General features: G+C 45.9%; 1 protein-coding gene across 21 annotated transcripts in view; it reads right to left on the reverse strand.

Annotated features, from left to right (window-relative positions):
* The window catches only part of PLEKHA5 (pleckstrin homology domain containing A5), a 742,840-nt gene that overhangs the window by 31,917 nt on the left and 688,921 nt on the right, over nucleotides 1–22,002 (reverse strand). For all 21 annotated transcript variants that reach the window (XM_086920674.1, XM_086920665.1, XM_086920721.1 and 18 more), the window contains one exon: nucleotides 6,013–6,120. In XM_086920674.1, the coding sequence (XP_086776800.1) occupies nucleotides 6,023–6,120 (98 nt within the window). In that variant the 3' untranslated portion in view covers nucleotides 6,013–6,022. The remainder of the gene's footprint in view (nucleotides 1–6,012; nucleotides 6,121–22,002) is intronic.

Consider the following 22,002-nt stretch of genomic DNA (forward strand, 5'->3'; position numbering starts at 1 on the left):
AGAGAAAAAAGACAATCGAAAAACTTGGTCAAAGACCGGAGTACTGCTCTTCAGATCTGCGTCCACTGGCGCGGAAAAAAGAAGAACTGACGTCAGCGCGCGGAGGCGGCGTCTATGTACTCCAGCGACGTCATCACGGCGCACGACGCCGACGACGGACGCGGAGCCGCACGGGACGCCTGCAGACGACGCCTACCGACGCGCAGGGGTACTGCTACGCAAAAGTTTCCGGATCCAGACTGACGCCTGGGGATATTCTAAGGTAAGGAATCTAACACTAACGTGTTTCTTTCAGATGCATGGTTCAGAACAGGCACATTGCCCCTGTTGCGTGGATCAGAACAGGTGCATCGCTCGTGCTGTGTGGATCCAAACCAGTGCATCGCTCCTTTTGCATGGACCAGAACCCGCACATTTCCTTTGCTGTGTGGATAGGCCACGACACATCGCCTTTGGATCCACTACTGCGCAACGCTTTTCCCTGCGCATGGGCTGCACCTACTTCTAGACGGCATCTTCAATGATGAATTTCCACATCGCACCTCTTCGCTCGTAGGAGCTCATGCATCATAGCTGCTGCACATTGCAGGACCAGTACGTGGAAAGACAATGACTGATAGCTTTGGCTCCACCTCGCACATATGACTTCTACACAGCCAGGATTAAGGTACTTTTGCTCACTGGGCTTGACTGGGTCTCCGTCTCCTGCCCGCGGTCTATCGCTGTCAGCCTGAACCTTTGACTTTGTCCCGGTCCAGTGCGACCAGATATCCCAAGTAAGGCTTAATATTTCTAAGCATCATTTAAAAATAATATCTCACCTTCTACTCATTGGATTTTTGTTGTTGTGGTCTTGTTTAATCTAATCTTGTTTAATCTAATAAATTAAGAGCTATTTTTCTAAAGTGGTGTAGAATCTTTTTGTGTGGCATTTTCACTGTTTTACTGTTTGAAGTGTTGCACAAATACTTTACACATTGCCTCTAAGTTAAGCCTGACTGCTCTGTGCCAAACTACCAAAGGGTGAGAGCAGGTAAATTTAGGGCTTGCATGATTCTTTCCCTGACTAGGATTGTGGTTGATGCTGGACTAGGGCTCATACCTTAGTCAACCTACAGCACATCTTCTGATGGTACAGACAATTCTTGCCAGAGCTTCTGCTTACCTGAAACAGGCTTTGAGGACGATGACTGAGTGGCCAGTGCTTCTTACTGACAACTAACTTTTTGATCTAGAGATTGAGAGCTCGCTAGTTTCCTTTGCATTTTACTGTGTTTCCTACGGGGGAAACGCCATTTAATAGATCAATCGGCTGTGGAGTAAAGGGAGTGGGAGATAGCACAGCAAGCCCTGGCAATAAAAAGCCTTGCTTCTCACTCCCTGGTTGCCTTACGTTGTGTGACAGTGCATTTGTCATAGGTAGTGTGGAAATCCCAGAAATTGCCATTAGCATAAGCTGAAGCCATTTTAGGCGTGGCATCCATTTTGTTAAGCCATGTGATTCAGCTGTTTTTACTGTTGCATGCCTATGTATTCTGCTTGAGTCATCAACTGTATTTAACGACTTCAGTACTGAGCCAGAGCAACGTATGAGCACAGCCTGTAGCTGCTAGAATGTACCTGTCTCAGAATGCAACTGTAAGGCTGTTTCAACTGACATAAGCAGTTCTATCTCCCCCCCCCCCACCCACTCTGCTGACAAAAGTGATTTCTACCTGTCGATGTTAGTCAGTATCTATTCCTATGTAGGCCTGTACCTTCTATTTGCGTCACCATGCTTACTGTGCAATAAAGTATGTATAAAAGGCCCCTGGTTTATGTATTCCTTGTACTACTATCTCATACAGTGCCCGAGGGTGTTGCATTGATGTAGTCCCACCTATGAGTGATTAATAAACTTGTTATTAGATATTCCAGCTTCGGTGCCAATTTCTAGATGTTGGTTTAAGGACCAGTGGACAGATATGGTTGAACCCGTGCACCAGTGAGCACCTAAAAAGGCTCATTTCCACAGTAGCACCACAGACACTACATGCAGACCCCAAAGCAAAAGCCATTTCCCTTTGCCCTTGCCGGGCGTAATCCCAAAAATTCATAACAGATGAGCTATAGCTAGAAATACTTAAAAGAATTTTGAAAGAATTCAGAAAAATGAAGATCGAGTATATTTGGGATAAGTGTTGAAAATGTAGAAAAAGGGGTACTGATTTTAGCGCACAGAGTGGCACCATTTATAGGCTAGGTTGTGATGATTGGAGATGTGGAGCCAGATAGCATTGCCTAGTGATGCCAAAGCCAATAAGTCCAGCTTCTGGGACCTACTGGCTTTGTCAATGATTTGGTGATGCTTAACCACATCGGTAAAAAGCAGTGTTTTCTTTTATTGACTTAGCTAAGATGGTAGGCTCCACTCAGATAATTCAATAACAAAACAAATTGTAAGTATGCAAGAGCAAAGAGGCTAAGCTCCAAGGCAGAGACAAACACAAGATGAACAAGGGAAACCACCAAATAAGAAGCAAGTAAATGAGTGACAAAGCCAACCAATGGTAACCAATGGGCTCCAAACCCTGTATTGTGTTGGTAAGACCCATTATAGGTCTACTGCAACCTGGTTTGCGCAGCATACAAAGTAGCTTTCCCAAAACCCACCAACAGTTTCAATGGTGCAAAGGCTCCTCCAACCTTGTGGAAGCCTTACAGCTGTTGCTGGTCAAATTTGTGGCCTTTCTGCTAAGTGTCTACACCAGTACCAGTTTTTGCTAGTTCATGTCTGATGTGTGCTGGCTTGCCCTCTAAGAAGCTGTTAATGTGCCCAACTCCTCTCCTGGGGAGCGGAAATGGCCCAAAGGCTGGGGCAGTTGATCTCGAATCTGGGGAACTGGGTTTGAGTCTCGGCAATGACGCTGAACATCCTGTGATTCTGGGCAAATCACGTAATCTCCCCGTGCCTAACAAATATGAATGTGTCCTCCTGTAATGCAACTGGTGCTATGTACAGCGCTTTGATAACCAATTCCGGTCAACTTTGCGCTATATAAAACTCTGTAAAAAAAAAAAAATTGTGGGAGATGGCCACAAAACATAACATGAGGGAAGAAGGGAATATGTTATGTTATTGGGTTTTGATGAGCGCACGTATCACCCAGAAGGGTTTCAAAGCGCTGTAGTGGATTTAAATGGAGGAAACGTTTAGAACAGCCAGGTTTTAAGCTTCTTTCTGAACGATTTATGGTCTGTGATCATTCGGAGTTGAATTGATAGCTCGTTCCAGAAAGAGGAGCTAAGTGGAAAAAGGACACAGCCACCATTTCAGGCGGTACAGACACTGAAAGTGGTAAGTAGATGTTTTGTTCCAGACCTAAGATTCCTTTTCGGTACATACCAATTAAGTTTCTTGGCCAGGTACCTCAGCCCATTTCCATACATGGCTGTATGTGCCAGGCAGATTATTTTGGATTTAACATGTTTCCTAATGGGAAGCCAGTGTAGACCTTTTAGACTGGGAGCAGATGGAGACCGCAATGGAAGAATCATACCAGTCTGGAATCTGTGTTTCTGCAACACGTGGAGTCTGATTTATAACTCTTCATTAATAGAGGTCATCAGTGCGTTTCCATAGTCTAGACAAATTAAGGGACCTTAAACGAGTCCCTGAATAGGTTGTCTAACTGATACGCCAGTATCAGGGAGGAGGACAGGAGCTTGTTTGAATGAAGGTTAGGGGACAGGAGCTTGTTTGAATGAAGGTTAGGGGACAGGAGCTTGTTTGAATGAAGGTTAGGATGTCCAAGATAAACATGACCAGCCCAGCATAAAGAAGGCCATGATCTTGAGCAACACACATTTGGGGTGCAAAAAACCCACATACTGACAAGTCTAATAGTACACATACATATTCGCAGTACACAGGCATCCTTCATACATGCCCCAAAAACTATGGAGGCTATGACACCGTCAGTGGGTTTTGAAAGAAGAATCATTAGGCAGTTTCCAGACTATAAAAACATGTGGCTGGCCACCAATGCCAGGGTATTCTCCACTTTCAGTTAGAGGAACCACACTTTGGGAGACCCTGCCACATTAGAACATAGCTCTGATGTCGACAAAACATGTTAAATAAAGGGGAGACGTCCAATTGCAGCAAATTGTGTATATCACTAGCACTAGTAAAAAGTACTGAGAGACATGGAAAAATGTCCCAGAGAAGCCAAGCTTGTCCGAAGCCATACAAATGAGTTTCATACCAACAGCAGGGATTGCCTTTTTATGAGTTATTTCACCCTCCTCCCTGGCTAGCTACTTTAAAAGATTATCAGCTTTATTTCTGACTGTCTCTGGCATCTATAACGCCGGAGCTCGAGGTGTGAAAGTTATAAGGGATAATGCATTTTTTCCACACAATTTACATTGACCAATATTCAACTATTTAAAAGACTCTGCCCACTATGATCAGTTTCAGTTATACTCCAAACGGAATTAGAACTGTTCTGGAGAAAGGAGAGGATGCCCAGATATTTTAACCCTCAGCAGCCCATCTCATTTGCGACACAGCAAAGGTCGACGAAAATGATTAATATTTCATTGCACAAACCACATAACTGTAGTTGTGAGGTAAAAAAAGGATTTAGAAAGTGGCGGTACTACTTTCTTCGACCAATACATCTTATATAGCTTGAACAATTTTGAAATCTTTTCACTAAGTCCTATACGTTTAATACTAGTCCTTCACGGTTCATTATAACAAGATTTGATCAACACTCATTTCTTTTACCTTCCATACCATGGAGTGAGATTCTTTGTATCTTTTGTCCTTGCTTATTGCCCATTCATGTGCCTCTAATATTAGATTGCAAAACTAAGCCGATAAGGATACCTTGGTCTACTCCATCTTGTAAAATCAATTACAAAATTCAAAAAGCTGGTAGTAAGCTGGTCAAGTAATGAGCCAATAGGGAAAGGTTTCATCCCTGCAGTCAGAGCTTAGTCGATTTACAGATGGTGAAATAAGTTTGTACATCATCTATCCTTAAACTTGCAGGCCACAGCACGGAAAAGGTGCATACCAAGATGTTGCTACATTATGCCACACAAAAAGGATTAGTTACCCTGAGAAAAGGAGGAAGGTAAGGTACTATCAAAAACCTTTTATCAAGAAATTCAAGTTTGTTATTTAAGCTATTTGGATGCCGCCGAAAACCATTTCCAGGTTTTACTGTGCCCTCGCTTAGCAACATTTATTCCAAGTTTTATTGGAACTGTAAGAAAAAGACTGGTACTCCAACACTCAACGATGTGTTGCAAGACTGGGCCTTTACAAATGCAATACTGGGTCTTTACAGAAGAAATAGATGGATTACCTGATGCTTTATAAACTAGGTGAACCAACAATATCTGGTTGTCCTGGGTGATGCCATCAGTGTATCCTTATCCACAACTTGTCTGGATAATGAGGATGAGCACTTGTGTCAAACTGTAGAAAATATTTATTTGCCCTTCGATTGATAATTCAGGACTATCCTTACACTCAAATACTTCTACTACTCACATCACCATTTATTGGCTGTTTTCTCCTTTACTCGTAGATTTCCCCATATTTTTATGTAGCATATCTTCCTTATTGAATTTCTGTTCTACTTGCTACCCAAAATTATAAAGTTGTGCTAGAATATTGAAGGGAGATAATGATAACTTAGATACTTTCACAAACATCGCGTCTGCTTCTACTTCCTACACAATTGATGGGATTTGGTACTTAACAAAATACTTCTCTTAAAGTAAACCACCTCAAATTCTATGTATTTTTTCTATTGTGTTATTCACGTTACCTCTTATCATTAGCTTCCTTACAGATTACTTTACAAAATGAGGGGCATTTCCATGAGTGGAAAAAAATGTTTCAATGCAGAAGAAAACACATACACACTTAAACGCATGCAACTCAATAAGCATTAGTCACAATGAAAAAGAAATACCATGCCATAAATGTAAACATGAGAGAGAAGGCCATACCTGTCTGTGGCTACACACACATGAAATGTGAGCCCTCGGTGAGCTGCGGTTTTGGTGACGGAGCTGGATGTGATTTTGGGGACTCTGGTGAAGAGGATAACCTTTCAACTAAAAAAATAAATAAATACATTTACTATTGAGTGTTAAAGCGATGAGGCACAGATTAAAGAATACATTTCAGTTAAGATAGAGCAATAAAGGTCAAGTACCATATCACTAAACAAAAATAACTTTATTAATTAAATAGCACTTTCTCCCTACTTCTTTCAAATTAGAGAATCAGTCAGTCAGTCGGTCAAAAATATCTTTATTCGATTTAGTTAAATCATACAAAGAGATAAAAACATTTCATACAATGTAAAAACTATTTACAATATCATACAAATCAGAGCATACATGGGGTTTATAAAAAGGCAAATTGAATTCATTTGGTATTAAGCGAAGATTGAATACATTGATTAGACGCGGTGTTAAAAGGACCCGTTGTTCTGATGTGTTTTTTTTAGTTCTAGCTGCTGCCACCATAAAATTGGCCATAGAAAATGTAATGCGTATGTTGTTCAAAGATTGTAGGTAGAGCAAGGCTGGCCTCACTTGTGTGAAACCAGCCTCTTTCAAAACAGGTAACAGATATTTTTTCCTGGGCTCTAGATAAAACCTACATAACAAAGTGCATGGTGTCTTGTACAGAAAAGTGATCACAACAACAGGGTGGGGGGGGGGGGGGGGGGCTAAATCAGGTTTTTCACACGTTTTAAAATTGCCCAAATAAAAATGTAACAAATAAAACCTAAACTTAGTTAGGAGGAACCTATGGAATGGGATCGTGGCCAAGGTTAGGTGATAGTGCAAATGAATTTACAAGCAGATAATGCCTCCTCACTGATGGTTTCACTAATTCCTTTTCCTCGCGGCATGCTCTTGCCCTACCCATAAATTGCTTCTTAATCAAGTCAATATCTTGTTTTTTGATGTCACGGGGGATGTGAAGAGTTCTGGTCGTCCCAGGTCTGAGAACGCCTTCATCAAGTAGGCCAGCCATGGCACCCTTTTAAAGTGGTCCAAGGACATGACATCAGCCATGATCTTATGGTTAAGGGGCAGCTCTACATTGAGCCAGGTCTTCAACCAAAAGATCAAGGGTGCCATGTTCAGCCCATCAGTGACGAAGTCCAGGCCCACCTCCATATGTTTTGATAAAGTTGGTGTGGACTGTGGGACAGACAGGAGGGTCCGAATAAATCTGATTTCGGCTTTCTGAATTGGTTCCAGGTTTACGTAGCCCCAAAGGGGTGAACCATATGAAGCCAAAGCAACCGATTCACTTTTATAAATCTTCAGGAGAGCTTCCATCGGCCAAGCGCCCAACCTGCTTGCAAAGCCCATGATGGCTGCTGAAGATCTAGTCACCGCCAGCCTTTTCGCCTTGACCTGGGGTCCCCAGGATCCCCTCTGATCAAAAAGAACCGCCAGGTAGGGGAGACTCTGGTGACGATCTCTCCCTTACATTTAAAGATTTTATATTTCCCCTTGCTACCTTGGCACCCCACAACCATGGTATGGGACTTGTTTGTGTTTATTTTTAAGTCCAAATGGTCCATAAATGTGCCAAAAGCATCCAGGAGATGTTGCAGGCAAACACCAGTGCGGGCTATCAGCACCGCGTCGTCCGCGTACAGGAGCGCAGGGATCTTAACTGCTCCTGCACGCGGAACATCACCATCAACACCCTCCAGGTAGGCACCCAAGCCATTAATGTAGATGGTAAAAAGCAATGAGGCCAGTATGCAGCCCTGCCTAACCCCTCGCATGGACTTAAAACGGGACGTGCACTTTCCCTCATTAGTGAGCCGCACTGTAGCAAAAAGCTCTTGGTGAAGAGAGGCCATGAACTTGACCAGTGCCTCATCTATCCCCATCTTCAGGAGGGTGTTCCATAACTTAGACCTGTTCACCAGGTCGAAGGCTGAGGAGAGGTCCATAAACGCTAGGAATAGGGACCCCTCCTTGGCCACCGTATATTTCGAGATCAACAGGTGTAAGTTGGAGCATTGCTCAACCGTTCCTTTCTTCTCTCTAAAGTCGTGCTGAATGTCGGCCAGCCCCCCGCAACACTCTAAACTATCCCTCAATTTATCCAGGAGGACTCTACCTAGGATCTTGACTGTAGAGTCCAAGAGGGATATGGGCCTATAACACCCGGGGTCGTCCCGCTGGCCCTTCTTAAAAATGGGGACGATGGTAGAAATGGCCCAGGTGGATGGTATGGGGTTGCCATTAACGGCGGTAAAAACATTAGCCAAAACCACCGCCAATAAAATGGGTGCATGTATGAAAAAGTCAGCCGGCACCCCGTCAGGTCCAGGGGCCTTGTTCTTGGTAGTGGCCAAAATAGCTTTCTCCACCTCCGATGTATTAAAATAAATGGGAGCGGCATCCGGGCCACCAAGGGGCATACTTGACCAACCGTCCCATTATCCCCATATACCTTTTTAAAGTGGTCCAGCCATTTGTCATCCGGGATAACACAGTCCATGACTTTGTTAGTTAAATCGGAGAAAAACGGCTGTTTAATTGTTTCCCAGAATTGCCTGCTATCTTTCAGGACGGCCACGGAGAGGAGATTCTCCCATGCTTCACGTTTGATATTATCTTGTCTGGTCTTAACGGCTAGCTTGTAGTTCTTCCTCAACGTTACAATATCATCCCTTATCCTAGGAGTTCTCTTCAAGGCTGTCATTAGGGACTTATGTGCCTTTGAGCAGGAAGCATCAAACCAGCGCTTGCTACTACGTGCTCCTTTCCTGGGTTTTGCCAAAAGATCCTGTGAGACCTGCCCACACAGTCTCAAAGGCCCCTATAATCTCACATTCCCTGGTATTTGGGTTTTGGCACACCGCCACCTGAGCCTCGATTTTCGGGAAAACTTCCGCGTAAAAGTTCTCCGGAACCACCTTGGCCCATTTGAGTCTTCTACCCTGGTTGGATGTGCGTAAAGTGTGCTGTAATCTATCTGGCCCCGGGGTTGGCCCCATATAATCTCCCCAAGCTACATCAAGTATGACTGGATTGTGGGCACTGTAATGGGAAGGGACTGTAAGATAAGTAATGACCCTGTTTAAAATACCTTGTGTTACAAAGATATAATCAATAATTGTTCCAGGGTCGGTACCCGTAAAGGTAGCTATTCTTGTGCCCCCCTCCGGTTCATAAAGGTTATGGTTGGCCAGAAAATCTTCTAGCTCCTCACCTGATGTAGTATGCTCAAAGTGCGGACCTTCGGGACCATCTCCCGCTTCCTTGTTACTTGAGCCACACATTTGTTTGCAGGGGTAAATATTAAAATCTCCCAATAGTATGTACTCCGAATCGAAATGTGTATTCTGACTGACAGACATTAAAACAGCATCTAGTCTAGCAATATTATTATCACTATTGTCCCCGTTCCAGGAATTATAAACATTTATATATAATGTCCTCCTGGAGGGGCTAATCTCCCTTTCAACAATGAGGATGTTGGGAGAGACGTTATTGATCTGTTTTAAAGATCCTTTAAGATCTAGTGAAAATAAGATAAGAAGACCTCCCTTCGCTCTGCCAGCACAGCTAGGGGTAGCAGCTTTAGCAAAGCTGATAAACCGATCCAACCAAAAATTAGCGGTGCTGTCCCATGTTTCCTGTAAGGCAATCACCTTGTGCCCTGAGACAAAGCTAATCTACTCAATTGTCTTTGCGTTTGGAGTTAATACCTGCCACATTCCAGCTTAATACCTTACAAGCCCCAGCTTCATCAGTTATTAAATGCCCTGCCTCCTCTGTTGCACGGGTACAGTTGACTGCTAGTCAGTCTATGTCCTCCAGGCCCAACAGGGGGCCAAAACGATTTTCCGTGGCCAACGCCAGGCCCTCCCGGACATTCTGGTGTCACGGGGGTGGCAAGTTAATGGTGTAGTTGGGCACCTTAGGGTTTGTGGGGGTGCATTTGTGTTGGTCCTGCCCTCTCCCAGTAATGGGCGCCCTCCAGGCCTACTGCTCCAGGGGCGTCTAAATAGCGTAGTGCAAACCGGGGGGAGGGTAAAAAAAAACCAGCGGGACAGGTCTCAGTTGGTCCTTTGAAGATAAATCAGAGCCATCGCAGAAGAGCCTATCTGCTAGGTTAGCCGTGCTAAAATTGATGACCACACAATCTCCTTGGGTAGATTTCGGTTGTTTACCAATCCAACCCACCCTCCTTGCATAAATAATCTCGTCTGCGATGTTCTCCCCGCAACATTAAGCCGAGCACCACTTGTTAGTTTTGGCCATGAGGTCCGTGGTAGATTCCACCTCCCCGAACCTTAATGGGGGGACCCCGATGAAAACAGCTACTAGTGGGGACGCCTCAGGTGGCAAATTAAGCTTATATTTGCTGTAGGATACCTTCCCAAGATGCGGTGTGCAAGGCTGGTGCTGCCCCTCCAAAGTTAGGGGGGATGCATCCTTGGCTGGGATTAATGTATTAGCATTGGAAACCTCTGTACTACTCTCAGGTTGCGGTGCCGCACATGGTGCCTGTGCCAAATCCCCCTTGTCAATTAACTTCCTCCCTCCCTTACCCTCGGAGCACATTACTCTGGGGTATTGGACCGTATGAGGCGGAGGGTTATTAACAAGTCTATCAATTAAAGCACATTTCTTTAATAATCCTTCTAGGCAGGTGTTTAGTGTGTCCACAATGTCTTTCGCAATCCCAACAAGTAGTGGTTCGATCCTGGCAACAAAAAGTTCCTCTAATTTGTCCCCCAGTAGATCAGTTGACAAATTTGAAGGGCAGATACTGGTAACGTTATCGTCCAACGGTGGTCTGGTTGGTTGAGTGGTTGGCTGCTGACTCAGCTCTGGCTGGCTGGCTAGCACAATGGGGGTAGGTACCCTAGCTGTATGGCATATGGGTGGAGGATTAACAATTGTCACAACGGGGTCTAGTGGTAGCGGGGGGGGGGGTTGACATTAGGTGTTATATCACTGAAACCCGGGGGGATAGAAAGGCTAGTGGCTACTGAGGGAGTAGCTGCCAAACCCAGTTCGAGCTCAGCATTGGCGATCTCCTTCGTCAAAGCACCCACCGCCGATGTAAGGTAAGTCATAATAGAATTAGAGTGTCTTGGAACCTTAGCGTTCTTCCCGTCCTCCTCCATATTTGTTGCTTTGTTGCGCTTACCCATTGTCGGCAGCAGATGTTATGGGGGTGGCCCAGCCCAGCCTCCTTCAGCCCCTGACGGCCACAGACGGCACGCCCTCTGCCTGGGCTCAGCCCGGCGCTGCCCGCGCGCGTCCCGCGACGCGGGAGAGGCGTCGCCCTCTTTATGCGCCTCCTGGCGCGGTAGAACGGCGCTGCAGGCGGCGTCCCCGAGTCCCAGCAGAGGACCCTGGGAATTGTAGGCAGCAGTGCTCCCCCCTCACAGCGGCCGCGGTGGAGAATGCGGCGGCGGAGGGAAGCAAGCCAAGCGGCGTGTTGTGAAGAGTCCCGCCGGTCTGCCAGGTATGATTCTTTGCCCCCGGTTTGGATAGAGCCCCTAAACTGCTAACAGGATGAAACCATTAGTCTAAATACAACAGCTGTGAAAGGTGTGTGAAATGTTTGGCGATAAACAGAGTAACCTTAAGGTTATTGAGAATTTACTAGCAATGTAATAGCAGATTTAGATTGCAAAAACAATACCAATGGATGCATTTGGTGGACTGGCATTCACAAAGTCTGAGATTCATGCCTCCCAAGTACCACGCATCAGGGGTTAGACTAATGCACTTTAGTGCTGGTGTCCGCATCACGGTACTAAAATGCATCAGCGGACAGCCTGGGGGAGGAGGGGGGGGGGAGAGAGTTGAGATATGTAGGGGGTGCGGGGGGGGGGGGGGGGTTGGTGCACTGAATCATTTCTATGGTGCATTTAACTGCGTCTTTGGCACACTGTTTTCGATATAGCCAGCACAGGGTTGAAAACAAAAATCTGCCTTGTTCAGCAATGGCCTCAGCCTCTAAGCCAAGCAGGCCCAGTGTATCTCAACAGGAGGTAGAGACAGAATCTGCTCTGCAAGCGCCAGCCCAGCACAAGTGGATTTGGTGCTGCTTTCTGTTTTTTTACGACACATGGGGCATACGCATCTTAATTGCTTGATTGGCAGTTTCATCTTGAAATCACTTAATTTCCTTACACCTGCTGCTGGCCCTGACCAGACAAGTGGTGCTGTTTGTGACAAGTTGCTTACAGTGGGAACTGCCGCCACCTTAAACCATGCACTCACCTCTGCGGTCTCTGTCCCACTTGCTGCAGCTGCAGCCCCTAGACATTGTGGTTTCAACGGCCCTACAAGTCTCTGTCGGTTGGCTGGCGGAGGCCGATGCATGCACAGTCTTGTCTCAGACCTGCCTGTTCTATGCCATGACAAAGGTTCGGCAGCTGCCTCACATGTAAGGAGGGTACAAGTCCGAAAAAAATAAGTGGGTGGACTAACATAGTTAGGCAGTATGCAAGTGACATCAGGGAGAGTGACATCACGGCACATGATATTACATGTGGCATCACAGGATTTTACATAATAGGAAGTGGCATCACGAGCCATGACTTTAAAATGTACGTGTCATGTATAGCGCTCTGACTCTGCTTTGGGATGAGTAGGGCTATGCAAGAAAAAATTAGTGGTACTTAAATGCCAATGCCTCCTCAGGGGTAGTAAGCGCTATATAAAGGACATTTATTTTGTGTAAATATTGGGAGAGACCAACACATCTGACATTCTTACAGTGAATGCATATCTAGTAAACAGAACCTGAACAAAGTGGTAACTGCCTCTCTTAAGTATGTGTGAAGCGGTAACCTTTGTTTCCCGTCTCATGCATTTGCTTCTAGGTCCCCATAAACGGTGAGTGAAATTAGTCATGGTAAACAATCACAAGGGGGGGTGATGGCGGCCTACCCGTCTCCCGGACGGCTACAGGGATCGCGCTCCCGCACTGGTGCTGCTACACCCAGCTCCTGATGCGTTGGAAGGGGCCTGATACTGTCTGCACCCCACATGCAGTTGTGTGTCAAAATGCGGTCTCCAGCGCCAACAACAGTTGACCAGAAGACGCCGGAGAGGTTAGGCCGCAGTGTGTTGGAGCTGACCTGCTTGCACTGTGGTGCTTGGGGCATGGTGACACCACACTGATTCGATCGTATTCTTCACCGCAGGGTGTGTGTGTTTGTGGAGGGGGGGGGGGAGGGTACGGGTGCACGTAATTAAGAGGGGCAGCCACTGTGACCCTCTGCTGATCTTGGGTTGGCCGATCTCGCTGTATAGCCCCCCCATCCCCTGCTGCCTATGGCCCCATCCAGCACGAACGCTGTCATCAGGGTCCTGGGCGCCCTCCCTCACCCTGGCATCCCCCCAGTAATTGTAGACACGAGTAGGGTGATGAAGTGATTGGTCTTTGGCGCGGAGAGAGTCGCCATCTCCCGAACACCAGCAACAGCCGGTAATGGTACATCAGCCTGCAGGACCTGATTTGGAACCCCCCTTGTGTGGATTTTAGAAGGCACTGAGCTCTTGGTGCGAGTCCTGCGCGGCACGTGATATCAAAGGAGACATAAATAGGTATTTGCACTACTCTGGGAAAAGGGACCCTACCTTGTAAGACATTTCGTGAAAAACACTGCAAAGAAAGCAAACTTGCCCCTGATGACCTCGGGCCGCTCATCGATGACCCCTGTGCAGAAGAGGAGTATCAAGGTGAAGCACCCATTACTAAAACCTTCCTGGAGTGGGTGTTTGGGACCCTACGGGAGTGATTTTGTGGAGCTTAAGCGGGACATAGCTGCAGCGATCAGGGAAATCCGCCACGAGGAAGAAGACGTGGGTCAGAGAGTGTCATCCAAGGAACAGGGTCAGGATGCTCGAGAAGAGTAATTAGATGGTCATCGCCGAGAAATTTTCATCCTATGTGATCAAAACTTAGAGATGAGATACAAACTCGAGGACTTGGAAAACAGATCGAGTTTCTCCAACATCTGTATTAAAGGCGCACCCCTACAAGCAATCACAGGCGAACTTGAAGATTTTGTTGTCCGACTATTTAAGTACATGGCTCCCACCTTGACAGACCTGACTATTATCCTAAATTGTACACACTGTGCCGGGCGACCGGCCACTGCTCCAGGCCAACCCGCTGTCAGAAAGAAATCCTTATGGCAGCGACACTTGATATGAACATTATAGAATTTAAAGGCCACTGGCTGTGGCTCTACCCGGATCTTTCTTCAATCACACTGCAGAAATGGAGGGCCATTTAACCATTAATGACCCTCCTCCAGGAACTGGGCATCAGATATAAATGAGGCCACCCTTTCAGTCTTCAATTTTTGGGTGGGGGGTGAGGGTGGAGTTTTGCGTGGTTCACACCTGTGAAACCAGAGCACTCCTAGATGCACCGGTCCTGCAATATGCTGTACCCACGGCTTCACTGTCCTGGGGCGCCATTGCTGCTGGCTCAGAGTTCTGGCGTTCCTCCAGGAGTAAGAAGAAGCTGCTAAATATGCAGTCTGAGGTATATAGCCAGGATGCGCATACCCGACTGCTACAACAACTATAATGCGAAGGGGACCCAGTTGGCACAGAAGGAGATCAGTGACCGAGGCCCTCTGATATCACAGCTCCTACTGGAAGCAAGCCCTTTTCAGACAAAAAGATGACTGCCGACCCTGACCACTACGCAAATATCTTCCTCTTGCACTAGATCTACAATTTCACCAGCGGAGTTACTCTGCAGTGGCTCTGTGCTTCAGCGGTAATCGCCAATGACATGTACCTTTCCTTCAGGATTGCACTGGTCGCTGGGTGAGGGATGTTGTTGAACTCTTGCTTTTCTTCTTTCGCTCACGCCACATCCCCTCTTGCAAACACTTATTAGAGGGACTGATATCTTACTGTAGTCATGGTCCGAAACACTATACTTACCGCTGAATCTCAATGGTGATCTCTATACTTAGCCTCCACGTCCGAGGCCTTAACGCTCCAGCCAAACGCCTGGCTCTTCTCTCCTTTCTGAAAGATTTTAGCTGCGACATTTTCATGATGCAGGAAAACCACCTGATTCAAAATGACTGGCAAATACTGCGCTCTCGCTGGTTCGATCGCCAATACTTCTTGTCAGGGTCGACCAAGAAGGTTGGGGTGATGATCCTGCTCGCCATGCACTTCTCTGGGTGAGTGGAGTGGGTCTTTGTGGAGATTTCATTAAGTTTTTAAGCCTAGCATGTTATGATACGGGGCATTAGGGACACCGAAGCAACAGTATACGCACTCAACGACACCAGGAGGTTTTTTTCAAGGACTCCCTGAGACAGATATTGACATCCCCAGACAAAGACAAAATAGTGGGAGGGGACTTCAATGTAGCAATGGGGACACAAAAAGATAGGTCCACTTTACGGGCGGGGCAGGTGGGCGCTAGACGCTGCCTGTTGGAGGCAGGATTGACAAACAGTTGGTGATACATACACCCTACATTTAGAGAATACACTTTCTTTTCCGCAGTGCACTAAACTTATGCCTGTATTGATTAGTTCTCTACATCGCCTCTAAAACAATTTCAGTGGACATTGGCGCAGCAGCACTACCTGACCCCAACCATCATTATGCGATATAACCCAGGGAAACACCCTCGGACCCTTCCTGTGTAGCGCCTGAATGTTGGAAACTGGGACAAGGACATTGCTGCAGAATTTGACTCCTACGGGGAACTCTTTGTAGCAGACCCCCTTATTGTAAGTAGACACAAGGGCCTACCACCCCCTCCCCTAGTCGCACCTGACACATACACCGCGTTAGTTACCAACATCACACCACAAGAGGCTATTGCTGCCATTCGACGCTTACGAACCAGCAAGGCCCCGGGTCCGGGCGGCTAAGGCGCCAATTTTTATAAAGCCTTTGGGATCACCTATCTCCCGTCCTGGCACGTCTTTACAAAGCACTTAGAATGGATGGAGACCTCCAAGTGCGTGGCCACTATTAAGGGTATTCCCAATCCTTGCAAAGACCCTACAAATTGCACCTCCTACCAACTGATCTCTCTTGAATGGGGACGCTAACATTTTCACAAGTGTTTTAGCCTATAGACTTTTACATTTTGCTACTTAATTTGCATTCACTTTATTAATCTGTTACTATTATGTAATTTTCTAAGTAGTCACCGACCTCCAAGGGTCCCCGGACCACAGGTTATGAACTACTGCTCTAATACATACTACTAAGAAATAAACGACTGCTGGATTACTTAGAAAATGCATATGTCATTATGATATGCATAGGCTAAGTTAGTCCCTACCATTTATTACATGAATATTTCAAGTCACCAAGAAGTTCCGTGACCATATAGAGGAACGAGGCTGAAGGCAGAGTTCCTTTATAAGGTCACGGAACTCTAAGGTGACACCTCCAACCTTCATGTTGGACAGCATCCTCTTTATGAATAATAATCATGCCACCCATTTAATGGAAAGTACCAGGTTGATGCAGGTCTGGAGTTAAGTGCTTAACACAATGGATTAGGGGCTTTATTTCAGGAAGCAGCAGAACATGATACTGCCAACCTGGCTGTATACCAAACTGAAACCATGAGATACACGGAGAGATCACCTTACAGGACTTCAAAAGACTGTATTCTATTACTTCTTTCCCCATCACAATCTAGCCACCAGATTCAGAAATGGCTGTTTCCTAACAAAACAAATGTAGAAACACTTAGAGTATTCTGCACTATAGAGTGCAGCTGGAACGCCATTCCAGAGAGTAGTCAATGGTGCAGGGTTCTAACTAAGACTGTTAAATAACATTAGGTAACCATCTACTTTTGAACTCGGGCATCTGTTTAATCACTGGTATTCTCCAGTTTAGACAATGCCATACTTATGAGTACCATTAAACAGGAGACCTAGCTCCAAAGAAGGTATTTGGCAAGTGGCAGTAAATAAGATCTCAGACAGCTTCTGCTTTTTATCACATCCTACCAGTCTTCACCTCACTACACTGGCTTTCAAATAAAGCTCAGAGTATTTTCAAATGGCTTGTCTGACTGATGAGGGCATCCACTTATGCTCTTCAAAATATGCATCTGCAGATCCCCAAACTCGAGAAGCAAGAAATACTGAAACAATCTGCTTCTTGTAGAGCCCAAAAAAAGAGGATCTTCACCATCGACCTTCCTCTCACTTAACATATTTGGAAAATGGTCAAGATGCTGCTTTTCAAGAAACACCTCAGTTACACAAAAACGTCCACACTGCCAATGTGGATCCTTAAGATTTTGATCTCCATGCGACCCTCTTGTCTTACCTAGCATCACGTTTTTACAGTGCATTCTATGCTTGCTCTTGTATCTTGTCTGTCTTCTTAGAATACTTTTATCCCAGTTTATATCGGACATTAATATTCCCTTTCTTCCTTAATCTCTTCTCATCTCTTCCTTCTGCTAAATCACCTGGCATGAGCAAGGCGAACCTACTAGCATCATCTTTGGCCAATCTGCTTCAGAGAATATCTTTATATCCTTCCCTGTATAATGATGGAATAATACCTACACAAGCTGTGAGTTTATCAGCTTGAATCCTCCCCATTATGGATGTGGTAAATGCTGATTTTTTTAAACCTAAATTTTGCTCCATTGTTTTCTTCTGTCCTTTTTTTCCTACGGACACCTTAGGCATAACTATTAACATTTCTCACCTAATCCCCACCTCACCATCTAAACTCGATGTACGGGTCTGTTACTCTATAAGCGTGCTTACTTCTTATCTGATACAATTTAGTCACCCATTTTCCCCATCATTCGATCCTTTACCCCTTTCAGATTTTCCAAAAGAATGTAATTTAACTTCACTGTCTTCACTAAGAGCTTAGTAGCCTGCCCTTTTCACCGTTATCCCACCTACTACCCAAATACATATGCAAATGCCACCCTTTCACACATCTATCTATTTTACCCTAGCTTCTTTTGACATCCTGTTCGTATTCACAACCATGTTTAAGCTGTGACATGTTGACAACTCCCACAGATTTTTCCAATATCCAACACTGATTTCTTCACTGCTACAACTAAAGCATTGGCCACAAGGGAATTCATTCCTGTAAACCTGTCATTTCCCGCTCTCCTTAAAGACCCACAGGCAACTTCTGCACATGTAATATTCAATTCCTTTTTCAAATTCCCTCTCTAATCTAGTTCTACATTGACCGTATAAAACCATAGGGATCCAACTGAGTAGGAGCTCCGTAAACCAAAACTGGCGGGGCGCCCTGGGGGCTATGAGATTGACTCGGCAAGGCTCTCTCCATCTTCCTTAGAAATCTTGGGATCAGTGGAATCTGGGAAAAAGCGGAAGCATAAATGCCTGAGCATCTGATCAAAAATACATTCCCACTCGATCCTTTCTGCGGTTGTCAACTGGCGAAGAACTGGCATTTGCTGTTTTCGCTCATCGTGAACAGGTCTAAGGCTGGTTCGCCTCAGCAATGGAAAATATGGTCTAGAGTTTGCAGGTCTAGTTCCCATTTGTAGCTGGTCATGCTGCTTAGCAAGTCTGCAAGGATGTTGGATGTGCCTGGCACATGTTCTGCCCAGAGAGTTCTTCTGTTTCTTAGGGCCCAGTTCCATATCTCTTGCTTTTGAAGGGATAGTGCTGGGGAATGTGTTCCACCTTGTTTGTTTAGGTAGTGCATACTTGTGGTGTTATCAGTTCAAATGAGTACCTCATTGTGGAAGCAATCTAAATGATCTCGTCGAAAGAGCCATTGGGTTGTAGCCACTGGCTGTCAAATTCTTCCTGAAGAGATCTCATGTGGAGACGGCAGTTTGGTATGAGGGTAATGCATGAGTGACGGAGGTTGGGGGTGCTATTTTGTGACGGACAATTGCAGACATTTGAGGCACTTGTGAATGACTGAGCACCCTAGGGGACAGTTCTTGCTGCACAGGCAGCTCTTAAATAACGGTTGTAAACAATGGCGCACAATTGAGGAAGAACCCCCTACGCACCAGTTCCTCCACTCAATCCTACAGATGGGCCCATGGCGACCCCTAGTTACTTGGATATATAAAACCATACGAGCTCTTAAGCAGCCCACACTTGCATCCCTCAGGGAACAATGGCCTTAGCTTGATAGGGAATGGGACAAAGCACTAGCATACACCAAGAAGGTATCCCGCAACTACCGCTTCAATAACATACAATTGCATATCCTGCATCAGGCATATCTCACTCCTGCAAAGCTCCAGAAGTATTTCCCCAGTGGTACCTACGCCTGCCCTAGATGTCAGGAGACCGCTGCCTCCTTTTTCCACATGATGTGGGACTGCACGCCCCTCCATCAGCTATTGGCGTACAGATCCATACTACCCTTGGAGCGGTCACGGGACTCCGGGCCCTCAACACGTGGGAAGCTAGCGCCCTTGGTATCGGTAAGCGTCACAAGCACATGAAAGTCGAAATGCGCTTTGCCTCCTTAGTGCTCCTCCTGGCCAAATGGTGCATAACTATGCACTGGAAGGCACCTGATGGTCCCCCCCTGGCGGCCTGGGTGGGTGCAGTCAATATGTGGGGGGCAGTGGAAGAGTGAATATTGCGAGGGGAGGGAGCTCAGGGAATTCGCAAGCAGCCAATATCCATGCTACTTCAATCCTTTACACATGAAACGGCGACAGTGGTGGAAACGCGAGGGGTTGGTTCCCATAGGCTCCAAATAGCCCCAGACGATGCTCAGGAGGGTACGCAAAGGGCCCAAACACCTAGAGAGTGAGACCTAATGGCTGCCAACGACCCATCACCATGCTCCCGCGCAGACAGCTCCTACCGATGTCCCCCCTATCCACTTTGGCGCAATTACATCATGATATCTCACAGTAGTGCAGCTCTCAGGCGTTAACACACATGTAACCACAACATACGACAGTGCACCCCAGTTTTTCTACCCCAAGTTTATTCATGGTTAGAATAAGGCTAATTATTCAAAGCCCCTGCCTGGTCATGTACGGGGAGAGAATGCACCTCACATCCGCAGCGCGACGTGGAGAGCAACATTTGGGAAGGTAGCCAGTATATGAACACAGACCTCCTGTGAGGGTCATCGCCAATTAATAGACTAAGTGACAGGGCTCAACAACCTTCAACCTATGTGATAGTATGTCACAGTATTAAGCCCCAGTGTGGGATCACTTGTATGCCACAACCATCAGCAATGATAGATGTGATGTATGTAATAATATAAAATGCCAATAAACATGTTTTACAAAAAAAAAATGAGGGTAATGCATGAGGAGAGCATCCCCATAAAAGACTTGTAGAGACGAACAGACGCAGACTTTTTTTTTTGTGGGGCGCAGTGCTAGGCTGCAAATCTTTTCTTGTCTCTTTTAGGAGGGTAAGGCTTTTGCTTGGATTGCATCTATCACAGCTCCCAAAAAGGTGATGGTAGTTGTAGGTGCGAGGTGAGACTTTTGATGGTTGACTGAAAGGCCTAAGGCACGGAAAAGATAAAGACATGTATCTTTTTCTGTATGGTGTGATATGCTTACCTTTATTAGCCATCGTCCAAACCCCGGAAAACTCGGACTCCTCCTTGCCTGAGGTATCCTGTCACTGAAGATAACACTTTGGTGAATAGTCAAGGTGCCGATCTTAGTCCAAATGGCACCACCTTGAATTGATAGTGGGTGCAGTCTACCCTGAATCACAAGAATTTCCTGTGCATTGGATAGAATGGGACATGAAAGCAGGCATAATGGAGATCCAAGACCGTCATATGATCCCCTCAATTAAGGTGGTTTATCACATCCTGAAGAGTGACCATACGAAATGACTATTTTTAAGAAACTTGTTGAGTTGACTAAGATCTAAGATGGGGCGCCCGTCACCCGTCTTCTTTCGGACCAGGAAGAAGCAGGAGAAGAAACTGACTCCCCTCTGAGTGTACAGTTCGATTTCTATTCCTCCTTTGCATATCATTGCTATTATTTGCAATGAGAGCTCTTTCATGCGGGAAGGTGGGGGTCTTTGCGCTGGTACATTCGAACCCTCCAGGGTATGTCCCCAGGAGACGATATTTAGGAACATGGGTCTGATGTGATCTGAGACCATTGGTAGAAATAACTGGAAATTCTGCCCCCAATGTGAGTAGTCTGGGTGGGGATGGTGGTTAGCACTTGCTGGGGATCCCTGCTTCTTGGCGTTGTCTCTGCCTCTATAGGAAGGCTTTCCTCTAGCGGGATATCTGTATGCTGCAGATGGTAGTTGCCTATACGACTGCTGGTGCTGCTTGCCAGCTGACTGGCGATATTGTCCTGGATATGTGCTGGTATTGTTTGTACTGCTAATGACCACCTCGAAAAGAGGACACACCTCTACTTCATGCTCCCCGAAAGGTCTGTCTCTTATATTGGAGAGTGCCCAGAGATCTTGCTGTTTCGATGTCGGTCTTGATCTACTTGAGCACATCGTCAACATGTTTGTCAAACAATTATTCACCATCATATGGCATGTCCATAATTTCGTTCTGAATTTCAGGGCGGAAGGAAGTAGCTTTAAGTCATCACTGGCGTACGAGGACTGCCACCTAGGCTAGTTGTTGAAAGCCTGTGGATGCCATCTATGGCAGAGACTATTTTTTGCTGCCGAAATCTTCTCTGCCTCCTGCAGTATCTTTCGTGCCTCTAGTTTTGCATCCTTACGAAAGAGGTCAATATATGTGGACCACATTTGGCAGTTGTTACGCCCCAGAATTGCCAAGAAGTTCACTGCCCAGACAGTAGTAGCTGCCATTATAGAAAACTTTTTTCCTATAATGGCAAGTTGAATCCGGATTTGATTGGCCAATCAGACAAGCCAGAGAATTTTCAGGTGCTTTGTATTTTTTTATCTAGTCTAGGAAGTACTTCTTGTATAGAGACTGGAGTTTTCATTACTGAGGCTTTCCTCC

This window comes from Lissotriton vulgaris, chromosome 1_1 (assembly GCF_964263255.1).
Source record: "Lissotriton vulgaris chromosome 1_1, aLisVul1.2, whole genome shotgun sequence".
Lineage (NCBI taxonomy): Eukaryota > Metazoa > Chordata > Amphibia > Caudata > Salamandridae > Lissotriton > Lissotriton vulgaris.